The sequence below is a fragment of the Physella acuta genome, unplaced genomic scaffold (assembly GCF_028476545.2).
Source record: "Physella acuta isolate Inbredline_101_S28 unplaced genomic scaffold, ASM2847654v3 ptg000689l, whole genome shotgun sequence".
Taxonomy (NCBI): domain Eukaryota; kingdom Metazoa; phylum Mollusca; class Gastropoda; family Physidae; genus Physella; species Physella acuta.
Genome location: NW_026732208.1, coordinates 259,132 through 279,719, shown reverse-complemented (window position 1 = coordinate 279,719; position 20,588 = coordinate 259,132). Strand labels below are relative to the sequence as shown.

The 20,588-nt window shown below is 31.1% G+C and overlaps 1 protein-coding gene across 8 annotated transcripts; it reads right to left on the bottom strand.

Annotated features, from left to right (window-relative positions):
- Positions 1 to 1,056: 1,056 nt before the first annotated feature.
- On the bottom strand, positions 1,057 to 18,830 carry LOC131949325 (segment polarity protein dishevelled homolog DVL-3). 8 transcript variants are annotated; one of them, XM_059311156.1, is made up of 18 exons: positions 18,583 to 18,830; positions 15,806 to 15,875; positions 15,523 to 15,647; positions 14,415 to 14,497; positions 13,441 to 13,509; positions 12,141 to 12,276; positions 11,920 to 12,028; positions 10,981 to 11,050; positions 10,576 to 10,663; positions 10,262 to 10,390; positions 9,874 to 10,103; positions 9,574 to 9,705; positions 9,190 to 9,357; positions 9,033 to 9,050; positions 8,548 to 8,853; positions 6,061 to 6,276; positions 3,276 to 3,491; positions 1,057 to 2,169 (listed from the first exon to the last, which is right to left on the bottom strand). In XM_059311156.1, exons 1-18 carry the CDS (start codon positions 18,741 to 18,743, stop codon positions 2,141 to 2,143), a joined length of 2,355 nt encoding a protein of 784 aa, XP_059167139.1. In that variant the 5' UTR covers positions 18,744 to 18,830; the 3' UTR covers positions 1,057 to 2,140. The 8 variants fall into 8 exon arrangements, with proteins under 8 accessions (XP_059167139.1, XP_059167140.1, XP_059167144.1 ...); XM_059311157.1 differs by having other exon boundaries at positions 11,935 to 12,028; XM_059311161.1 differs by lacking the exon at positions 6,061 to 6,276.
- Between the last annotated feature and the right edge of the window lie 1,758 nt (positions 18,831 to 20,588).

Genomic DNA, 20,588 nt, shown 5'->3' with positions numbered 1-20,588 from the left:
TTAAAAATCAAACAAGTAAATTTAGAATAATTTATGTCTCTGTACAACTCAAAGAAGCAAAGTTTTTTTTACACAACAAATTATAAGGAAGATTTTAAAAATACTTAATGTATAGCTTGATAAAACAAATTTTCTATTTACTGCTTAACAAACTTGATAGTGACAAGCACTTTAAAAAGTATGAAAACAATAATGGCTAAACTGATGTTTTGAATTATTTTACTCAGAAAGTTTGGATTGATTTTTTTGTTAACTGTAAACATCAAGCCCACTAAGTAGAGCATCTCTGGTGGAGGAGAGTGTAATGCAAGTGTCTTTTCAGCATTAATATTTGATGCTACATCAATAGGTGTGTAAAGTAATTCTTATGTTAACCACTGGGTTAAAAAAAAATTTGTTCTGTATCAATAGCATACATACATTTGATTTACATTCTGACATTCTTTAGAAAAAATAGCACCAGGCACAAATTTAGCAAATAGTGAAATAAACTCTGATATAAAAATAGACAAAACCAATTTAGATCATGCTTATTGGAACCTATAAATGTTACAATGTTTGGAGAAAGGATAGTTAAAAAACTGACAGAGGTTTAACAATGGAGTATAAAATGAAAACATATGTACATTTTGTTAACACAAAGACAGAGTAAATCTCAAGTGTATCAAAATAGTTTCACACCTCTGCTCTCTTGTATACTAGACAAAATCATAAATTAGCTACATTTTAAAACTTTGTATCATTTTTAAAAATTGTAAAAATACTATTAGAACAATATTGGACAATAAGTGCTAGTTCAATGCCATAAAAATATTGTGAAAAATAAAATGTTAAAAATTTGTAAGCTAGTAAATAACATTTTTGTTCACATTAAACAAAAACTACCCAGTAATGTAGCCAAATTTTTATCAACTGTCCAAAAATCAATCCTTTTCATACAAATACACTATTCTCAATGAAATCTTAAAACTATCCAAAAATACAAAGATTGCGGATGCCCTTAAAAATTCTGAACCCATATTCAATACCTAATATAAAGCACCCATATTCAATACCTAATATAAAGCAGCATATGCACATTAAGTTTACAAGCTCAATCAACACGTGTAAATTAACAACCCCACTCATGTAAATAAACAGCCTGACTAACATGTTCACACTGGTCTATCAATAGCAGCCTCACTCTATCACCATTAAAAACAGCTGATTACATTCACTCTTCAGCTTTATAAAATGTGAAAACAGCTAATAGTGATGCAATGTGTATGAAATGTGTACATGAGCGTTAGAGGCTACAGCATCTAGTAGGTATGAAGACTTTACAATAGATGGATGATATAAAAAATGCATGCCAAGTGAGAAACCTACATGTTGAGTTAAGCCTGTCATTAATGCAGTCAATCATGTGCTACATTTGGTTAGAGCTGCCTATGTGTGTGATCATTCCTACAAGCATATAATACTGGATATAGATGAGTCTCATGCAGTACAACCAGGACATAGACTTAAAGCTTGCATGTACATTCTTTTTGTTTTTAGATCTATCCAAACAAGATTTTAGTTGATACTTCCCCTCTATACAAGTATCAAAGATTTTCTTATTTAACTTCTAATTTCTTTATTAAAAATATTGATTACACGTGATTAATCTGTACAAGATGAAGGAAAATCAACAAATTTACATTTCTTATTTGAAAACTGAGCAAACATACACTTGTGAAGCACAAAGGTGGTTCTTCGAGAATGGCAGGAGAGAGAAATGATTGTCTTTAATTGTGGTCCTGGTTTTCACTCTATAGATGAGGTATTACATGAATTTAAACAAAATCAATTTCTCATTTGAGGGTATAAATTACTTATAACAACTACTAGTCTTTTGCACCTGTACTTCCACCGTAGTGCTTCATTTTACTGCTGAGAAATTAATTGAAATTTATCTGTATGATAGAGAGATACCACTATGTAAACAGGACAAAATGGGATATCACAAGTAGTGATAATATACAGGAGCCAGTGAAAGGGACAGCACTGCGCTTGACTGTCTGGATTTGGGAACATAGTGTGACTGATCCAGTTGTGTGCTATGTGGTAAATAGTTTATTCTAGAAGGTTCTGTGTTTCAGCAAGCATGAGGTGATCATCAGTCTATATCTTCAGCCTCTATGAGAGCTGGAGAATGAAAGTGTCAGAGGTTATTCCACTTACTACTTAAATATGCATGCTGACATAAAGGCCAACAGAAATACATGTAAACGTCAAGTAGATACTAAAAGATAAAATTACTAGGTCTAGTACATAATAAACTTAAACTTAGACAAAAATCATGTAAAAAAAAACAACAGAATATCTTGACTGACAGATAAACTGTTTAAAACAAAATGTGGCCACTAACATTCCTTTTGTCTCAAAACCTTTATAAAACTAACAAAGCTTTAAAAATGTCAAATCCAACAAGAGAGAACTATGGAAAAACCAATAGAACTGCCCAAATAAACAATTTGACAAAAGAAATATTAATTCAATCAAATCAACAGAAATGAAATTTTTAGATCAAGGAAATTTTCTTTTTTAAAACTGCTGAAAGATGACATTTACAAAATAAAATATTCCTTTAAAAAGCTAATTAAAACATATGCATGCACACAATTAAGCATAACTAAATAGTTGATTTGAAAAAATGAACATTTTCATAAACTACACACAAGAAAAAATGTTTTAAGTACAGATGTATATTTCCTTTTTTAAGTAAAATCTGTTCTCAAGAACAACCAAATTTATGATCGGTAATTCCGAATGTTAATTTTAGTTTAAGATTTTACAGAATGATATTTTGAAATTTTCATGATAATGATTTAAATAAATTTTATTGGATTTCAGAAGTTGACTAACTGGATCTTTAAGACTTACAGTCAACTTGCTCAATTATAATTGTCATAACTGCATTAAGTTAAAGAAATTTCTACATATGTAATTTATGTACAGTTGTAGGCTATAAAACTGGGAGAGTCCCAACACAACATTTTTAATAACTTTAAATAGATCAATTTTGTTTGTTTATAATGAAATGAAAATATACAGATTAATTTATTTGCTTCAATACAAAGCACATTAATTTGATTGTACATAGGTATTTGGGAATATACACCAACATGCAGGAGAACAGATGTCCATGATTTTAGCATAACACCAGATTCATCTATAATTTACACACACTCTTTTGGATACGCAGGACAACATAGACTCAAATATTTACATGACATCTACAAAAAACTCACAAGGGTTGCCCATAGCCATACGGAAAGACTGCCGACTGCCGCTAACTTCTGGGGGTACTGTAGCTAAGTTGGATATAGGCGGTGCTCCCGGGGCTCCTTGTGCTGATGGAGGTCCTACTCTTCTTGCACTGGCTAGGCTTGCATCAGTATCACTGCCACTTCCACCTGATTTACCTCCTGATTTCTCTTTTTTACTGCTACCTGATGCGCTACTTCCTGTGATGGGGGAAAAAAAGAAAGAATTAATATTCAAATCAAAAACGTAAAAAAACAAAAAACCAGCATATTATTATTTGAGGAATATATATAAACTGTTTTACTAAACAAAGGTTTATTTTTAAGTGTTGCTAAACAGTTTATTAAATGAAATAAAGTAGGACTACTTATTAATATGGAATGAAAATGTAGTGTTAGTTTACATAGCAGTTATTTTAATTATTAAAATAACATAATTTTATAAAATTATAGTTATAGTTTGGTTTAATTTTAAATAGCAATTTATTTAAAATTAGTGCTCATAATACTTCAAACAAACAAAATTATGAGCACAAAGTTTCTAATTATAATTGCATCATATTAGTTTTTAACCTAAACTTAAAAAAAAACCCTGGATCGTTTCATTTTTACAAATGAATTCTGAATAAAGTTCTTTGGTGTAAAGGGAAAAAAAGTGCTGCTACTTAAATGTGTTATGCCAGTGAGTACTACATCCCATCAGGATCAATGGGGCAATAAAGGTGTGAGTTTTTAACAAGGGGTACAGAGGGGTGGTTTAAAAAGAAGTGAAGAATATATTTGTAACATGCTCAAGTACATCAAAATCAGACTAGGGCATTACCTACATCCTGCCATGATAATCAACTCCTTTCAAGAATATTTGTTATACATTACTGGTAAAGTGAGAAACACAAAATTCTATACAATGCTGTAATGGGGCAGACAGAGTATTGAAATAAAATTTATTCCTAACTTTGCCTTGACAGGGTAACTGAAAAAATGTTAAATAAGCTGATTCCCTCAAGCTAACTATTCCTAACATTACCTTATGATTAGGGTTGTTTAATGTTTAGGTTTTTATTGCTTGGTTGAGAGTAAGTCTATTCAGGTTTTTGAGCGGGGTGGGTAATATACATGTGGTTTATGTCCTGCTACCATCAGTCTATTGTAATAATATTATCTACTCTAGTAAACATTGGATTGTTCATATTTGGAAGATGTTTACAAATTTACCACACTTAAGAAAACTATAAACAATCACAAGTATATTTTTTACAAATTGAGTTTGTTTTCATTGCTTTAAAAGAAGGGTGATTGGAGGAGGGGGGGGGGGGGAGGGGGAAAGAGAATTCCATTTCAAGTGATGCCATGAAATTGAACTGAAAAATTAACAGTTTGCATCACAGCTATACCTGAATATGATTTGGGTTATTAAAGTTTTAGAAGTATTTTTCTTGCTGAAAAACATTTGAACAGAAGCTAAAAAATTATAGTCACCAGTTCCTACACAACATGCAAGGGCTACAACATGTGTCCAATACATTCTAAACTAAATTTATGTCACAAGTCATGAATGTGTATCACTTCTCCATAACTCATTTATATATATATATCATTTTGTTCTAAATCCATGATTAGAAACATTTTTGGCCATCACTCTTACCATTATTACACAACAATTTAATTTCGTTTAGTGCTTAATATAAATGTAAAGGAAAACAAAACTTAGAAAGAATGTGAACATTTTTTAAGGCGTTAGAATAGTCTGGTTCTGGAAAAGCGGTATACACAAACACAAAACAATATATTTGTTAAAGACGACAACTAGTTATACAACTGACAGTACACAAATTTTAAACACTGCCATCTTGGTGAATCATTATAATAACAATAAATTTTCAATGCAATGCAAAAATAACAGCTTATTAACTTGTATAATTTAAATGTACAGTAACCAAAATAGTTATGAATAACCAAACTTCAGGTCATGGAACTTGTTAGTAAATCAAACAAAAACTATAAAACACAAACAACATGTGGTTTAATAAAAACCTATTTTAAGCAGAAAGCTTCAATAGATATCATTCATACAAATCATAGAAAAACTAAAATACTGTTAAATATTTGTGTTAGAAGAGTGATTAAGGTTTTTAAAGGCTAGATTTCGATTAAACTGATATAGTTGGAAAAAAAGCAGTCTTTTTGAGACAATACAATCAGACTTTCCTTAGTAACATAAAGAAAATCATCGAATGGTTTTACAAATAGCAAACCCACCTAGAGCTCAAACCTTATAATTATTTTTTTTGAAACCTACTCCATATCTCACACTAAAGTAGTATACAACAAACTTCTATTAGAAAATTATTCAAATACTTAATTTTGATTCACATTTTCTTTGTATCGATTTTTAAAATATTTCCTTTACTGCTTGATTTTACTTAGGTATTAAGTTTGTGTTTACATAAATTACCTGAATATTATTAATACAGTAATTTTTATTCAAAGCTGGAAGTGAAAACTGTAAGGAATTAACTGAATAAACTACTTTAATGATTATAATAGCACATGTTTGTATATCATGATTAACTGTTTTGAAAAAAAAATTAGTATTATTTTTTGCAGTTTAAAATAGATAAAACAATTATAAAAAGCAAAATAGAAGAAAAAAATAAATAAATAAATAAATTAATTAAAAAAAAAGCTTGAATTGATTGGCAAAATAATAATGAAATAAAAAACAAAGCCAAAACTAATGTTTTTGTGAAAACTGAAAATAAAAACAAACCTAAACTACTATTGGAATTCCTCATGCATGTGGGTTGGTGGAGAAAGTTATTGGCATACGAGTGATGGGAGTGATCACTCATATTGCCTGGCCCGGTAGAAACCTGAGCATGCTGAAGGTGTTGTTGCTGTTGTGCATTTTGCTTATCTTTGTTTTCCCACAGTCTCTTCAGCTGGTTATAGGTGCTGGACAAGCATGCACAATCTTTACCCACAACTGAAACGGTAAGGTAAACATAGCGGCACCACTTCTTTTAGAACTCTTTCAAGAAACCCATTGATTTGAAGAAGAAAAAGGGGAAAAACAAAACAAGAAATTAAAAAAAAAAAGTTGAAAAATGAATTTAAAAATAAACAAGTTAGAGAATAGAACCAACAAAGTGTGAAAATTGTTTTTAACATTACAAATTAGATTTTATATGAGACTTTTTTATAGAGAATCTTTAAGTTACTTAAAATAGCTTTTAAGTTTTCACAAAATCTTTCTTGAGATGACATTTATATAATAAGTGTAGCATTTATTTAATAAATAAGAAATGTATCATGACTTCAATAATAAAAAAACCTACAATTTATTCAAACAATACAAATTTAATCAGCTAATGAGGAAAAGCCATTATGTTTATTGGGAGCCTTGGCTATAGCCAATATAATCATCTGAATAGAAATAAAGTTAGCATACCAATGATGGCAGGATTTCATGCCTAATATCAAATAAAAAGAGAGATTAATACATAAGTTGTCTGGCTTCTCTGTAATGATGTTACTTATAAGATAATTTCACATGAGAGGCATCTATCTTAAACATCTTTGTATTTCTGCCAATTGAGCCAGAAACTAAATACCATTAGTAGGTGGCAGATTTTAATTTAAGCAGATTAGTCAATTTACTTAAATATTCTATTTATAAACCTTTGAAAAACTTTTTAGTTTATCTGTGTTCCTGCTTTAATTAGTTTAATGCTGTACTGTTTAAAAACCAGCCACAGTATGGTTTTTAATGTTTACATTAAATACAAAGTTTTTGGTTTACTGAAAAGAGCAAGTAGTTTAGATGATAAAAAATTAAATTGGCTAGTTTAACTGACAGAAAATAAGCCATGCTATTTGTCAAGACAACAAGTTATAATAACCTCTATCCCTCTAAGTTTATACTTTAATGTGCAGAAGTAACAATGTATTTTTAATTTTACCAAAGTTTAAAACTAGTATTTTGTTTTATAATTTTAAGCTTTTTTCTATAACTGAGTTGTTTTTAATTTTAAGAAAAACTCAAAATCTTTATCTTTAACAAGATAAGTTGTACCTTACTTCCAAATTAATTTATCTGATATACATCTCACACCTCTAATAGGTAGCTAGGTATTTTTTTAAAAATGAAAAGTAGTTTAATAATTTTCACGTAAGAAAAACTTGAATCATGTGTTATGACACATTAAACTTTGTAGTACCATAAAGCTTTAAAATGAGTTTTTAAAAAGCCATGCCTTCTTATAATGAAACAGCAGTTGCATAATCATGTGGTACAGTTTTAAAGCAAAAGTAATTTAATTAACAGACTAGTCAAGTAAAAGTTTGTTGTTTTTTATACAAAAACTACACCTGAAGCTTTTAAAAGTATTTCAGTTTTCAGACAAATACAACAAACGGATTATTTTTAATATAACTACCCTGTTGAACTAAGTTTTAAAATTTTCCTTTTTATTTTTTAGAATAAAAATAAATTATTTCATTATACATTAAGTCACAGATGACTAAAACTAACTAGAAATGACATAGGGTAGCCAAGAAATGTTTCCACTATCGCAAAGAACTAAAGCAGCATTTAGGAAAACGTTGACATTTAAGTTCCCAAGTTAAAAGATCAACAGCAATAAGAAATAATTTATACACTAATACAAGAGATGACAAGACCTAGGACAAGCATTTCTTCCAATCCTTCTATAAAATGTACATCAAATATAGATTCATTAGATAAAGCAATTACCATTTCACCAACATCTACATGGTTATGTGTGTATGTATTTTTTACGACAAAATGTAGATAAAGAGACATTTAAAGACTTTATTTAGCCCTTCTACATTTCTACTTATGTTAGGTGCCATGCAGGAGTTTGACAAGAAAAGCACTAACACAAAACAATCATGCAAGGAATGTGTGGAAAATACACAACTGTACAATTATATATATACAAGCTCTTAGATAAGGTTTAATGATTGTAATCCCTGGCACAAATATTTAGTAGTTTTTAAGTGGGGGAAAATTGTAACTACTTTGTCATGAATGCTATAGCATTGAAGCAGATGGTCCAAGAACAAGTTACAACCACTAAGCCATAAGCATTTACATTAAAAGAAATACTTTTAGTGCTAATGGGTTCAGGTATGATGAATATATTTTTTAAAGTTGGAGAATATTTCTGTAAACCATGATTATTGACAACAAAACTGTAGCTTAATTCTATACTGACATCATCTTTGAGCTTACCTGAGGCACTGTGCACACTTCCTGCACTACCTCCGCCACTAACTGGTCCTACAGATAATCCAGGTACGGAGATTCCTCCTGGAGACGGTACACCTGGCGGTACATCCACAAAACTACCCACAAAACTGGCATTGTCTCCACTGTTGAGGACATAGGCTGGGATGTAGTGTACATTCTGAGGCAAATATGAACTAGAGCTGTAAGGGAACTGGTTGTTGGACCATGATGGTGGAGGCAAGGGTGCGAGGGTGTCTCTGTCTGCTTCAGATACAGAATCAACATCTTCTAAATTGAGTGAGGCCAGATCTGTAATACATAACATTTTAACAATCACATACACATAAAATAAGTTGACTTGTTAAAATTATTTTTTTTAAATAAATATAAATATATTTTACTTTTACAATACTTTATTATTGAAGAACATCAAATTTAATTGCCAAGGAACAATTCAAAACCATTGAGAGAAAAAAAACATAACATACCTGGATATATGGGTGGACCTAAATAGATGTTAAAAAAAAAAGGATTTATTGATTATTTAACACACTTTAAAAAGGTAAAAATAGGACAATATGTTTAAATTTCAACAAATGGAATTAGATCTTAATCATATGCAAGTAAAATGAAGAAAAAAATTACCTCCATAATAATCACCAAATACATAATAGCACTGCTCAGAGAAAGTAAGTTTATTCACAGTGTGCCTAATATATCCAGCTTTCAACAAATGACATGCATATTTTCTAGCATCTCTTCGATCAGCAAAACCTTCTACATGTGTAAATAGCCAATCTACTAAATCAGCACCTGAAACAAAATGCAAGTCATATTTTAGTCATCCTTAAATTCTCCTTCTCTGGCACATCAATTGTCTTCCAAGGCAAAAGGAGCCATATAACTTTTTAAATATATTTATTAAAACAAATTAAAGCCAATTATAAAACAAGCTGCTTAGGAGAATGGATTAAAAAATTCAATAAACAATTGATTTAACAGCAAGCAAATAAGCAAGTGATCAACTACCTATGAAGGCATTTGCTATTGTAATTTTCAGCCACATTCTGTCCCTAATCTCAAGTCCTGAATCTGGTTGTGCCATAGTTTTCACAACTGTGGCCATATCTGTACTGATTGTCAAATTCATGTCATCAAAACCTGTAGAAAATAATTATTGTTATAATTACTTAATATTAAAGTAAATTTAAAACTGTCAAGCCATGTCAAAGTTAGTTTCTTATCACCATACACTAATCTTATCCATTAAGTGATACTTTCTGCAAGAAAATAAAATCTAATGGGATAGTTGGTAGAAAGCAAAAGCACCTCGTTCTGATTCAGGTATGGAGCTTGTAAGTGATGAGGAGGTGGTTGAAGTCATGTTGCTGATTGATGGGGCGCTGGGGCCTGTGCGACCCATATACTGTTCTCTCATGGCTGTTGTGTGAGCAACCCAAGCTGATGGATCAATAGGGCGAACTGGTTCTTGGCGAGGGACTGTGAAATATCCTTTTGGATTGGGATCCCAACATTTGGCAACGACTAGAACAATTGGACTGAAAAAAACATTTACAACTAATATCATTATTGATTCAAGTTTCATTTTTAAAAAATTACTTTCATTTAGCAACAAAACAAAAACATTAAGAGCAGAAAAAAATTAAGACAACAAATGTTTGATGATTTGGATATAGATATATCAATTACTACAAACCCTGGTTTTTGAACTGCTTCCCTTAAAGTTTTAACAGCATCATCATTACTCATATTCTCAAAGCTAATACCATTAACTTCAAGAATCATATCACCCGGCTCAACACGACCATCTTGTGCTACTGCTCCACTGCAAGGACAGCATATTTTATATTTTTTAATACACTTCTAAAAATATGTACATTTAAAGGATTTGCATAAGTAATGTATTTCTTTTGAAAGTAAAAGAAAATAACTTAAAAACTCAAATTAACAACCAAATAAAATAATCTATAATAATACAATAATGATATAAGTTAAATAAAAAAAACTGACCCTTTCATTATAGAACCAACATAAATGCCACCATCTCCACCTTTGTTGCTTTGACCAACAATACTGATTCCTAAAAAGTTGACAGTATCTGAAATAACCAAGTTCAAATAGAAGCAAAAATATATTAACAATAGCTATGAAATGTAAAAAATCATAAACTGTTGTTCAGAAATTCAGAATGAAAATCAAACATAGCGCTACTACAGTTTTGTTGGGAAGGAGGTCAGTTAATGAACAGGCTATTAGACATATTTAGCTTTATCCAGGTATGTAGATTTCACTGCAATGCTATATGAAATCTGAATTTTTTTTCTGCCCTAAATTTCCTAGTTTTGTGGACAAGTAAGCAAATAAATCAATATATTATACAATAAATAAAATGTTTGAGCATCTCTCCTTACTTACCCATATTTAATGTAACTGTGATAATATTTAAAGACATTGTAGAATCTGTTATACTGCTAAAAGATGAAGCCTGAAAATTAACAAACAATTTAATCAACAAATGAATTACTGACTAAATTCATATTACTCAATCTCTATTCTATTTTGCCACTAAGTTTTCAAAAAGTACACTGCATTTTATACTTAAATTTTTGGATTAACAACTTATAATAAAATATATGTCAATAACATATTAAATACAATAACTTTAAAGTTTTCAATAAAATGATGCATAAGTTGTCAAAAAATTGTGTAATAGAAAATCATTCACACACTCAATACTAAAAAAGGTGTAAGGGAAAAATGAGAGAAAATATGAAGGTGTTAAAGATTTACCACGACAGTAAATGTTTAAAATGCAGTCAAATCAGCATACAAAAAAATGAGAAAGGGAATTTTAAAATGTACAGAAAATCTAATCAACTAGCCTTCTAACAAAAAATGACAGAATCTTTAACAATTGTCAGAAAATACTATCTTACTGATATTTTTTTTTTTTAAATCTAGTAATGAGCATTTTTCATAATTAAGTAAAAACTAAAAAAATAAAATAACTAAAATCTGTTGCACTAACAGCTCTCCGAAGATAAATTAATTTTAAAAAAAATCATTTATACAGACATCCTTGACATTCTGTTAGTAGTTAATAACTAAGACTGATCATTTAAAGAATTTAATTCTTTGGAAGTATATTTTAAAAAACCTGATTTATTTTCTTCATTTTCTACTAGGTTTCAGTTAATAAGGTTGGCAAAAACCATGCTAAAAATGTTATTAAAAAAACTTTTTAAAAATTTTTACCATTTCCTGATTAATGTGTAAGTAGAGGATTGAAAATACTGTTTATACCTCATTTTGCAAGGAATGTGTTACTGTTTTAGTTAGGGGCGAAACAGATACCTTGTTGATACCCACCCGACTAATAGGAGGAGGACGATGTCGCCTTCTTCTTCTCCGATGGCGTCCATATTTAGATGACATGCTTGTTGTGTCTGTAACTGTAGAGAACCTGTGGATATTTATTAAAAAAATTATTATGCTAAATTCATTGAAGCATAAAACTTTTTAAATTGGAATTCTATAAAATTAAAATGATTAAACAATGGAGTAGCCTAGCCTACCTGCTTGCTGTATCTTCTTCTGAATCAATGAAACTTGTAGATTCTAAGTCACTACTAAGCATTGTAGAAGTTTCATACAGTGTGCGAGGATCTCTGTGTCCGTGTTTAACATGACTGTGGCCATTTATTCTAGGACCTACAATGGAATATAAACTATAACTTTTTGAAAGAGAAAAATTGTAACTTTTAAACACTAAATAAGCTTTTACTTTTAGCAATAGCAATATTATTTTAACAAATTTTATAATAGAATATTTGGGTTTAAAAGAAAGACCTGAAAATATAAGCCATCAGATGGGAAAATTTTAAAACAAAAATGCTATTTGTTTTATTACAAGAAGTAACAATGCTGAATACACAAAGATGTTTTATATTAGGCAGACACAAGGGAAATTTCATAGACCAACTTTTTAAGTTTAATACAGAGATCAATTAAAAAATATTTAAGATACTATATAAAGATATAAATAAAAATTTCTACTATCTAGAATAATAATAAAATGACCTGCAAGGTTGAAATAAGTATATTAAGTGTTTTTAAAAATAATTAATACTGAATTTTAAATGTTATTTTTGTTTAGAAACCAAATCATGCAAAATAAAGAAAGGTCTAAATCTGTTATACATTCACTAGCTTTATAAAATATACAAATCTGAAATCAAGTACAATAAAAATGTGTTTTAATATTCATTGACATTATAAATAGCTTATACAAAATTGGGGAAGGGGGTGGAGGGAGAGGAGGAGGTGGGACTGAATTGAAAACATGCAATGTTTCCTCACAAACAATAAATTTCAGTTACAATAACTGACTAAATTTTCAGAACAACAAGCCGCGGAAAATAATTCAAATAAGACAGATAATTTGACAAGACAGACAGAACAATCAACTCATTTCCTCAAGCATCAGATTAAAGTTTATAAGAAACCTAAGCTTAAGATGTGCTACAGTGAACAGGTGGGTTTTTTCAAGTGGCAATGACTAAAGAATGTGCGGAAATTGGACACTGATTCTCTTTACAGAAAATAGAATTGAGAGAAATTGAGCTGTTTATACTAAGTTTCATTAATAGAATGGTTTACTTAGTTATTTATAGACTGATTTACTTAGTTAAAGTTAAAATAAAAGCAAATTAATTTTATTTCACAAAAAATTCAAAACCACTCATACATTTTTACATATATTTTTTATAAGCATAGTCAATTGAAAAGAAAACAGAAGTTTCTAACTGAAAGTAAAAATTAAATACCAAACGTTTACAAGGTAATGACAATTAAATCTCTCAATCTGATTCTTACCATTGTTCGCCACAGACTGTCTGAAGCGATAGGCAACCCCTGGCATTCCTACGTGCTGAGGTGGTCCAACTATAGTTACCAAGGTAGGGAAACAAGAAAAAATTTAATCCTCAAGATACTGTGTCAGTGACACGAGATATTTTATTAACAGCAATTTTCTCAGACTCACTCATTCAGGGTTGTATTTTTTAAAACAAATAATAATAATAATGAAATCGAGTTAAGTAAATATTAGGGGCAATAGTTATAAAAACTCGGGAATAGTCAAATGTTTCAACAGGTGTTTTAGCACCCTCAGTTTTAAATAAAAAGGAGCTAAAAAAGATAAGAAAATAGCTAAAACCATTTTATATAATAGTAAAACTTAAATAGAAAATAAAGCCTACCACTATACATAACTTATTTTTCAATTTAAAATTCTGTATTTAGTTATTTGTTAAAATCAAAAATATTTATTCCATTGTTAAAATTATATTCAACATTGTTCATGCAATATTCATTATGTAAATGAAGGAAAGACCTAGATGTAAAAAATTATTTACATTATTTTAACAAAATCAGAGACAGTGGTTAATAAATAAATAAAGTAAAGTAAGTAATGAGACAAGCCACAAATAGTTTGAAGTTTTAAATTTAACACCACCGGAATCATTATGTATCATGCAATAATAATGCTTTCACTTAGAGCAAAGATTACATAAAAAGTAGGGAAAAAAACAGTGTTTTGTGCTATTTCTACTTTTTTTTTAAGCCATTTGATTTGATCTATTCTATTGTGTTAATGAATAATATCCCAAATAATTTTTTTTACCAACACTTGAAAAATACTAAATGTTCTTTACTGTATTCTAAAGTATTTTAAAACGTTTTAAAAACAATTGTAAATGAAAATTATAGTAATCCTTTTGTTCCATGAAAACTTATGATGTATGAAAGTTAAGTATATACTATTAAAAAGATTAACATTTAAATACCTCTTCTGGCCCCACTTAAGACTGATTCCCCATCTGTACACGTGTCACACTGCTCGTCGCGGCTTACTACAGATGCATTGGCACTGAAATATTCAATGTAAGTTCAAGACATAAAATTCTGGGTTTCAGTGTCATAGGCTCTTTGATATTTTAAGGATTGTTGGAGTCTATAAAAGAAGGTCGGCATGGTCGGGTCGATTAAGCTCATGGGTCCTGAACCAAAAAGTCCCGAGTTAAGGCTCGATAGCTGTGTACAGCCACTCATCTAAAAGAGACAACTCCAAAATCAAACAACTGCTATCTTGAAGTATTTTCTTGGTTGGACAAAGACTATGGAAGCAAATCCAAACAGAAAAGCAGGCTGAAATCGGTGTCAACTGCCTATATGGCGAATAACAAGTTGACACGTAATACTTAATGTGTTGGATGGTATTTCTTCCAACACTAGAATAAAGAATGAAGAAGGAGGAGTCTATAAAGATGCCTTGACTGTCAACAGATTATATAGTATTGCTACTTTGTAGTCATCTATTAACCACATCTTGCTGAAAGAAAAATGTTTTTCCTCATGTAGACTTAGAATTAATAAAGTTATTATGATACAGTATTAAAAATGTTTTGTAAAGAGATATCTTTAATGGCAATTTTATTGGTTAACCTTAATGCACCTAAAATATTTATTATGAGGTATTTCCTAACCATGCATAGTGCATTTACTTATTGGATGTCTGAAAGGTAATTAGATCTTTAAGATATAGGAACCAAGTTTTATTTACAAACTTTTAAAATATCATTTGTAAATTATTATGCTATTTAGACTTAAAATAAACTTAAACTATTTTCAGGAATGAATTTTTTTTAAATTGCTTATCAAAGAGCAAATTTTTAAATACTCAAACTCCAAAAAAAAACTTGTGATGGTTGAAAAATGTATAGTCGTTTTCACTAAATTGTAATGTTTAGATACCCAGACTATAAATGATAAAATTTAAAGTATTGAAAGAAAGTAAATTTAGAGGTACATAAAAAAAAATACATAAAGCTAAACAGTGACAAAACTTGTTTTAGTTAAAAAGCTCTGATAGTGAACAGTGATTTTTTAACTTACTGAAAAGAGGGTGGTCTGCTATCTCCAATGCCACCAACTCTCTCTGCTGGGAGTTGAACAACATCTCCTGTTTGGGAATCTGTGACTGACTGGTTGTCTGATGCACTGTTGTCAGCAGCTACAAGCTACAATAAAGATAAAGAAATAATGAAGGGTATTACTTAATAAATATTGTGTGAGAAATTGTATGGGATAATTTAATATTAGAATTTTAATAGTTGGCAATAAAATGTAGCATAAAACTTAATGATCATGAAAATTTTTAACTTTAAAACTGACTTACCCAAGATACAACTCTACCATTGAAACAAGGTAACGTAGCATCTTCATCAACGATTTCTTCTTTAACCACCCTGAGTTCAGAAATGTTTTTTTCAAAATTAATTTAAAGTCAAACACAATTATTACTTGTTATTTTAAAATAATCTTACATGTAACAATAACGATATTACTATGAAAAAATAAAAATAGGCCTACATCTGAAATTTAAAACTTGCAGGTTTAGTGATATTGGCATTGGTATCTAAAAAGGATTTTTTTTTTAAGTTCTGTAACTTCTTAAATAGTTGGTTTGCTAAATAGTAGATTCACAAAAAGTATGGGTTATTATATTAAAGTTATCGGGGTGTCTGTTCCCAATCAATTACTGTGGGTATGCTTTCAGGCATCTCTCAAGAGAGGGCACAATGCCACATCATATGTATAAGCTGATAAGAGGTTTGAAAATTATTTGAAGAGGTTTGAAAATTCTTATGTATAAGCTGATAAGAGGTTTGAAAATTCTTTGTACCAATCTTGTTTATACTTAGTTTGCACCTGACTTTCTTTAATTTATTTTCCTTACAATTTATTGCACTGGGAATCCAAGAAAGAAACTATGTTGAAGCGGTTAAAGTGGTCTTAGCTAACTGAATATATTATAGACTGGCAGTTCCAAATGACCTATAATTCTATCAGTTGATAAGAAATCCTTACTTTTAATCATCAAGTATTTGATGAGATACATTACAAGATCCATGCTATTAAATTTAATATCTAAATACTAGAAAATAAAATAACATCAACTTCACCTAGGCTATTAGTATTAGCCTTAGGCTATATCTATATAAATAATCTATAGTTTTGGAGGGATGATTTGATTGACATTAAAACTGAAAATATTTTGGACATTAAAAGCTACAGCCCATTATTGGTATTAATACAATTACTACTGATGTCTTCTGAAAATAGAGGTATGTAAAGTTGTTAGTTGTAATCTCAGGATTAGTGTTACAGTGATTGTTGAAATTACTAATTAGGCCTAATTTAGTAGGCCTAATTGGTGTTAGAAATCTAGTACTGTTAGTTATTATAAATAGTTAAGGATAGGGTTGTTAGCTTTGGTTGACATCTGAACTAGACATTAATCAAATGACATTTACACACACAGTGTTAGTGTCATAACTCATTAGCTAATTAGCTCATATAAAATATATTTTATCTTTATATCTACCACTCAAATCTAATAAAATGTTTACATTTGAACTAACTGAATTAAATTTGCCTAAACTAAACAAACAATCTGACTGAACAATCACATTCTGCAATAAGTGCCAATCAGTACTCAGAACTAGAGCTAGATTCTAGATCTAGAAGATCTAAACTCTAGAGATCTAAACTTGACTAGAATTCTAGATCTAGACTCTAGATCTAGATCTAGAAGTCTAGATCTAGAGTAAAGTTCCGCGTGTGGTCAAAACCACGGTGTAGTCACATTCATGTTTATGGCTTCGTATAATATTTGTTTGGATGTTTTATACGAAACTACCAATATCTGCTGTAAACATGTCCATTTCTAAATATATCCAGGTCAAATTCTTTTGTTTCCCTCCTTCTGGAAGATGAATTTTTAAATTTTCAAGTTTCGAGGTATGACGTCGTAGGCGATTCTAGTTCCCCCGTATGAAAAGCACTATGTCCCGGATGAGATGAATAAAACCAACCAATCAAAGCTTTTTATAACTAGGTTAACTATAAATAGGTCTATTTATGTGCGGGACACTGAAAATACTGTAGTTAAGGCTATTAAAAGAATCTTAGTGGTGAAATGGGGGTGACCACAGCTGGGGTAACGATTTTTGTGTTTTACCCTCGCTGTGGTCACCAACGACTTGAGCTAGACTAGCCTAGATCTAGATGCTCTATATTTCAAGCTAAGTCTAGAACCTATATAATTTCTAGTTTTTTCTGTTGTTTTAAATTATTTCAATCATCTACTTCTTCTAAATCTAGTTTGTGTCTCTACATACAATCCAATCGAAGCAAATGTTAAGTTTTGTCTTGTTAGTGATTGTTATGTCCCTTTGTTATGATTATTCTGGTTGCGTCCCTTGAGTCATCACTGGGTCATCCGTAATTTGTAGTTCATAAATTTAATTAACGTGTTATTATTTGGTTTTGCAAATCTATTAATTAATTATACAATCAACAACACGTTTAAATGAGTAAAATGTTTATTTCAATTATTAAAATTGGATAAAAACGAAAAAATACGCTAGTGACCACAAGCAGGGACAGGTGATCACAAGCAAAAAAAAAAGGGGGAAAAGTAGATCACAAGGAGGTTCGTCAGTAAAACATGAATATCTCAAATACTATGCGTATGAATACAAAATAACTCATGCATATTAGAGTAGAATGGCAGTGGAGTAATAAAGTACTTTCGGTTTGTTTCTGTGTGAAACGGTTACAAAATAGCACCCGATGAAAATCGGGAGTTCGGAATTTTTCGCGATGTGTGACCACACGCGGAACTTTACTCTAGATCTCTAGTCTAGTATTCTCAGTTTAGTCACTACACAAAAATCTATGATTGCAGATGGATTCGCATTGCAACAAGCCCAAGCATAAACATACAATGAAACACTGCAGGCAGAAAGATAATGGCAATCATATGAGAAATAAGTGCGTGGCGATATGTACAGAATAATAGCTCTATTCTTGGTATAGATCTAAATCTAGACAAGGTCTAAACGGCACTGACAACTCTTCATAAAACTAGGCATAAAAATAAAAACTTACCCGAAATCATCGTCCATCGACTTGAAGAAGAACTTGAAGTTTGGCCGATTCAATGCATTCTTAAAGTCACCTAATGTCACCCTATCAGCAGGGATGGGGAGTTTAATTAAATACGGTGTATCTTCATCATCTATGTGATAGATGATTTTAGTTTCCCCCATCCCGGAGGAGGCACAATAGTCAGAGAAAGTACACAATAACAGTAGTTTGTTGTACAAAATGGCGACAAACTTATTTCTTTTTTTTCCTGAATTGGAGTCCAGTAACCAAAACGAGGCTGTATGGGAGGCTAGTCTTGAATTTTTTACTTAGTATGTTATTTTGACTATCTCCCTTTTATAAATTAAACCCTTGCTACAAAAATAAAATAACAGGCAACAAAATCACGATCAATGCATATAGACTATTTGTATACTAAGAAAAAAAAGCAAAACATTATATCGGCTGATAAATTGCTTGATAAATAAAAATTAATAAATTTGTGGAAATGGAGTGACCAGTGGAAGCGTTTCAGACTTTTTCCCTCCGGGGTGGGGGGGGGGGGGGGGGGGAAGAGAGAGAGAGAGAGAGAGAGAGGGTACTTGAAACTTTGGGGGCAGGGGCGGACTAAGTTTCCAGGGAAGAGGGAAGGGCGCGGAAATTTTACAAAAGTATATATTTTAAATGAATTATATTTCGTTCAGGGGAATGGGTGCGCGGTAGACGTCCTTTGAAAGGCACCAACACCGCCCCCCTTCGAATAGATGCCTGAACAAAACTGTCACCGAAGTGAACTCTCTAGCTATTTGGCGCACCCACACACACACACACACACACATATATATATATATATATATATATATATATATATATATATATATATATATATATATATATATATATATATATATATATATATATATATATATATATATATATATATATATATATATATATATATATATAATTATCTTCTTGGAGACGCTATAGGGTCATCGATAAATGACGATTTTTTTTTGACGATTTTTACCTACCCCCTCCCCTCCGTCACACGTCGTCACAAAAAGCCAGACCCCCCCCCCTAAAATGACGTCACACCTCAACCTACAAACCCCCTCAAAATTGCAGTTGAATTTTTTAAACATCGATATTTTTCTAAAATCTTGTCTAAACTATTACAGTTTATTAAAACAGTTATCTAAAACGCGGAATAACGTCTAAAATTAGTTTTCTAACATTGCTTTTTTATAATGCAAAAGTGTGACGTCGCAACATCTGAACCCCCCTCTCCCTCTCATCACACATCGTCACAAAATTACGGACCCCCCCCCCTCCATCCTACGAGTGTGACGTCATTTATGGATGACCCCAGAAAACAAGATGTAAGCGCGCCCCCTACCACCCCACCCCCTACATGGTCTGGTGAGCTGTGGTTCACGCTAAAAATGTTTACAACCGTAGAGCCGGGTTTAGTGACGGCTATTAGGGGCAGATAATTTAGTTTGAAACGATTTTAAACTTAGGGGAGGTAACTAAGAGGAGGCTGCTTTCAAGGGGGGGGGGGGGGTGTAGGGTAGGGGTTGGGGGAAAGGAGGGGGGTAGTATCGTTCTTAACGACCTACTGATAGTGTTTTAAGGCAAATATTTTCAGTGGCAGCATTGGTACTGTCGAATTCACAAATTATGAATTACTGAAAAGTAGAAAATAAAACAACTAAATAGCGGCGTATGACATGCCGCGGGTCGGCTCGTATATATTTAATTCTCTTCTTGGAGACGATAGAAAACACCAAGCTGTAAGCGCGCTCCCTACCACCCCCATCCCCACATGGTCTGGTGAGCTGTGGTTCACGCTAAATGTTTACAATCGTAGAGCCGGGTTTAGTGACGGCTAATAGGGGCAGATAATGTAGTTAGAAACTATTTTAAACTTAGGGGAGGTAACTAAGAGGAGTTTGCTTTCAAGGGGGGTGGTGGTGGAGGAAATGAGGGGGTTATCGTCCTTAACGACCATCTGATAGTGTTTT